We start from the raw sequence: 3,930 nt of genomic DNA, 5'->3' as shown, positions 1-3,930 counted from the left end.
CTCCCCCCAGCTCCCTGTGTTACTGACTGTATCTTTACCGATGTTAATCCAGCTCCCTCACACTGTCACTCAGCAACCCCTCTCCCCCCAGCTCCCTGTGTTACTGACTGTATCTTTACCGATGTTAATCCAGCTCCCTCACACTGTCACTCAGCAACCCCTCTCCCCCCAGTGCCCTGTGTTACTGACTGTATCTTTACCGATGTTAATCCAGCTCCCTCACACTGTCACTCAGCAATCCCTCTCCCCCCAGCTCCCTGTGTTACTGACTGTATCTTTACCGATGTTAATCCAACTCCCTCACACTGTCACTCGGTAACCCCTCTCCCCCCAGCACCCTGTGTTACTGACTGTATCTCTACTGATGTTAATCCAGCTCCCTCACACTGTCACTCAGTAACCCCTCTCCCCTCCAGCATCCTGTGTTACTGACTGTATCTCTACTGATGTTAATCCAGCTCCCTCACACTGTCACTCAGCAACCCCTCACCCCCCAGGGCCCTGTGTTACTGACTGTATCTTTACTGATGTGGAGAAAGTGACGACTGCAGATTCTGGAGATCAGAGTTGAGAGTGTGGTGTTGGAAAAGCACAGCCGGTCAGGCAGCATCCAAGGAGCAGGAGAATCGATGTTTCAGTGAAGAGCGTATGCCTGAAACGGTGATTCCCCTGCTCCTCGGATGCTGCCTGACCTGCTGTGCTTTTCCAGCACTACACGTTTGACTCTGTATCTTTACTGATGTGAATCCAGCTTCTAACACTGTCGCTCAGAAACCTTTCCCAGCTAGAACCCTGGGTCACACTGTCAGCACACAGCAGGATGAAATGATTGAAAGTATTTGGGGTGTTAGTTTGAAAGGTTAAATAATTTTAACATATATAGCATATGGCCATTACCTTCTAACCCAAATATCCTGTCTCCCAAAGCATCCACGATATCGTTTAGTGCTGCCTCATCGCTTACATTGAAGAAATGTTTCTCGTCAGGGTCACTGGCGATAAATTTGATCTCCTTTATAAAGGTCTCTGTGTCTTTGCGTCTCCGGATGTAATGACCCAGAACCTGCAAGAGGAACCTTGGGTTACACAGTGACATACATGTGGGCCACAGAATCCATACAGTGTGGAAGCAGGCCTTTCAGCCCCACCCCCTCCTATCCCACTAACACTGTATTTCCCATGTACATCCCTGGACACTACGGGGCAATTTAACATGGCCAATCCACCCAAAGCTGCACAGATTTGGACTGTGGGAGGAAACCCACGCAGACACAGAGAGAATGTGTGAGCTCCACACAGTCAGTTGCCTGAGGCTGGAATCGAACTCGGGTCCCTGGAGCAGTGAGGCAGCAGTGTTAACCACTGAGCCACTCTCTCAGGAGCATTGCCAAATGCAAAGCAAAATGCAACCAACCAGCTAAGTAACCATGCTGATTAATATCTAATCTTCCGCCTCGGAACACCTCAACCCCAGGGCATCAATGTGGACTTCACCAGTTTCCTCCACCCTGAAGGCTCCCTGCTTTCATTCCTGATGAAGGGCTTTTGCCCAAAGCATCGATCTTCCTGCTCCTCGGATGCTGCCTGAACTGCTGTGCTTTTCCAGCACCACTCTGATCTAAACTCTGGTTTCCAGCATCTGCAGTCCTCATGTTTGCCTGCTTGGTTAATACCTCTGCCCTTCTCTAAACTGGTGACAATTTTCTCCATTTTTCCAACAATTTGTAAAATGGTGAAAGGGTTCAAACTCAGAGCCGCTCTACACGAAGATGCAGGTGGATGTAGAGCAGCTCTGGGCACCTGAGGAGAGACCAAACTGAGGGTCTGTAAAATATGAAATACCCACGAAAGCATCCCAGTGGGGAACTTAGGTGCACTGTGTCACCCAAAAGAGGGATCAGAATGTGGAACTCACTTGTATACGGAATGGTTAGGCAATGCCTATAGGGGAAACCAGCTAAACCTGGAGTGGGAGGGAGAAAAGAGGATGAGGATGTATAAACAATGAGACCGAGTGTGAGGAATCTCACTTGCAATACAGCCTGTCCCCTGTACGACCCGGTTGTTGGCTGTTTAATTGCAAATCACTTACTGCAATGGCATAGCGACTGATGTTACGCTTCTCACACTCAGCAAGTGCGTCACGAAGCTCCACGCCATCGTGAGATTCTCCATCTGTCACAACGACCATAACTTTTGTAGCTCCTTCTCGCCCACCACGTTCTGGACTGAAGGCCTCAGAGCTGCACAAACAAACTGTCGAGTCAACAAAACTACTGCAGTCATCACAAAGCTCAGTTCAGTTCAGAACTTCAGGAACATACTGACACCCATTCCAGTGACCCATGCTCTACCTGCCCCGGGAGTGTTTGATGGGGACAGTGTAGAGGGAGCTTTACTCTGTATCTAACCCCGTGCTGCCTCTGACCTGGGAGTGTTTGATGGAGGACAATGTAGAGGGAGCTTTACACTACTATATCTAACCCCGTGCTGTCCCTGTCCTGGGAGTGTTTGATGGAGGACAATGTAGAGGGAGCTTTACACTATATCTAACAACCCCGTGCTGTCCCTGTCCTGGGAGTGTTTGATGGAGGACAATGTAGAGGGAGCTTTACACTACTATATCTAACCCCGTGCTGTCCCTGTCCTGGGAGTGTTTGATGGAGGACTTTGATGGGGGGCAGTGTAGAGAGAGCTTTACTCTGTACCTAACCCCGTGCTGCCCCTGTCCTGGGAGTGTTTGATGGAGGACAATGTAGAGGGAGCTTTACTCTATATCTAACCCCGTGCTGTCCCTGTCCTGGGAGTGTTTGATGGAGGACAATGTAGAGGCAGCTTTACTCTGTATCTAACCCTGTGCTGCCCCTGTCCTGGGAGTGTTCGATGGGGACAGTGTAGAGGGAGCTTTACTCTGCATCTAACCCCGTGCTGTCCCTGTCCTGGGAGTGTTTGATGGGGGACAGTGTAGAGAGAGCTATAGAGTCATAGAAATGTCAGCACGGAAACAGACCCTTTGGTCCATCTAACCCCGTGCTGTCCCTGTCCTGGGAGCATTTGCTCTAAGACAATGCGGATTCAGATTTACTTTCAGTTGAAAACAGCAGGGAGAGATTCCCTTTCAGTTTAAGAGTAGAGAGAGCTTTATACTGGATGTAACCCTGTGCTGTACTTGTCCTGGGAGTGTTGAAAGGGAGTTGACCTCAGTTAAGAGGGTGGATGGTGAAAGGATGTTGGTCCTTGTGAAATGGACCCCAACTCCTGGACCCAGTTTAAATGTAAAAGTGGAGTTGATGACAATGTTTTTTTACTGTGAACTATTATCCCTAAAAATCTATTCCTCAAAGGACAGCGGAGGCTGAGTCATTACATATTTTAAAGGCAGGGATAGCTAGATTCTTAACTAACAAGGGGGTTGAAGGGAATTTGGGAAGGGGAACATGTAGAGTCAGATCTCCTAAGATCATACTTTCAACACCTTATTTGGGCCGACATGACACCAATTGTTAAAGTGCACTTGAGAATGTAACTTGTAAAAATTTACATATAAAAGAACTGAAACCCCAACATGGTCATTCTAAAAGATGAGAGACTTAACAAACAATCCAGGTCTTTTTCAATATACAATTGCAGTTACATCACACTGTAAACTTTTGCTGTAAATTCTGTGTCTTACAATCTTATTCTCCACAACCACCTGATGAAGGAGCAGCGGTCCGAAAGCTAGTGATTAGATTTTAGATTAGATTAGATTACATTACATTACAGTGTGGAAACAGGCCCTTCGGCCCAACAAGTCCACACCGACCCGCCGAAGCGCAACCCACCCATACCCCTACATTTACCCCTTACCTAACACTACGGGCAATTTAGCATGGCCAATTCACCTGACCTGCACATCTTTGGACTGTGGGAGGAAACCGGAGCACCCGG

At 48.1% G+C, this 3,930-nt stretch overlaps 1 protein-coding gene across 1 annotated transcript in view; it reads right to left on the bottom strand.

Annotated features, from left to right (window-relative positions):
* LOC122547807 (integrin alpha-10-like) overlaps positions 1 to 3,930 on the bottom strand; it is a gene marked incomplete at both ends in the record, with an annotated part of 16,281 nt that overhangs the window by 1,170 nt on the left and 11,181 nt on the right. The window contains 2 exons of the mRNA XM_043686387.1: positions 898 to 1,063; positions 2,093 to 2,243. Of these exons, the coding sequence (XP_043542322.1) occupies positions 898 to 1,063; positions 2,093 to 2,243 (317 nt within the window). The remainder of the gene's footprint in view (positions 1 to 897; positions 1,064 to 2,092; positions 2,244 to 3,930) is intronic.

Source organism: Chiloscyllium plagiosum, unplaced genomic scaffold (genome assembly GCF_004010195.1).
Source record: "Chiloscyllium plagiosum isolate BGI_BamShark_2017 unplaced genomic scaffold, ASM401019v2 scaf_9447, whole genome shotgun sequence".
In the NCBI taxonomy this organism is placed as follows: domain Eukaryota; kingdom Metazoa; phylum Chordata; class Chondrichthyes; order Orectolobiformes; family Hemiscylliidae; genus Chiloscyllium; species Chiloscyllium plagiosum.
Note: the sequence above shows the minus strand (reverse complement) of the source record. Positions and strands in the feature narration are given on the sequence as shown.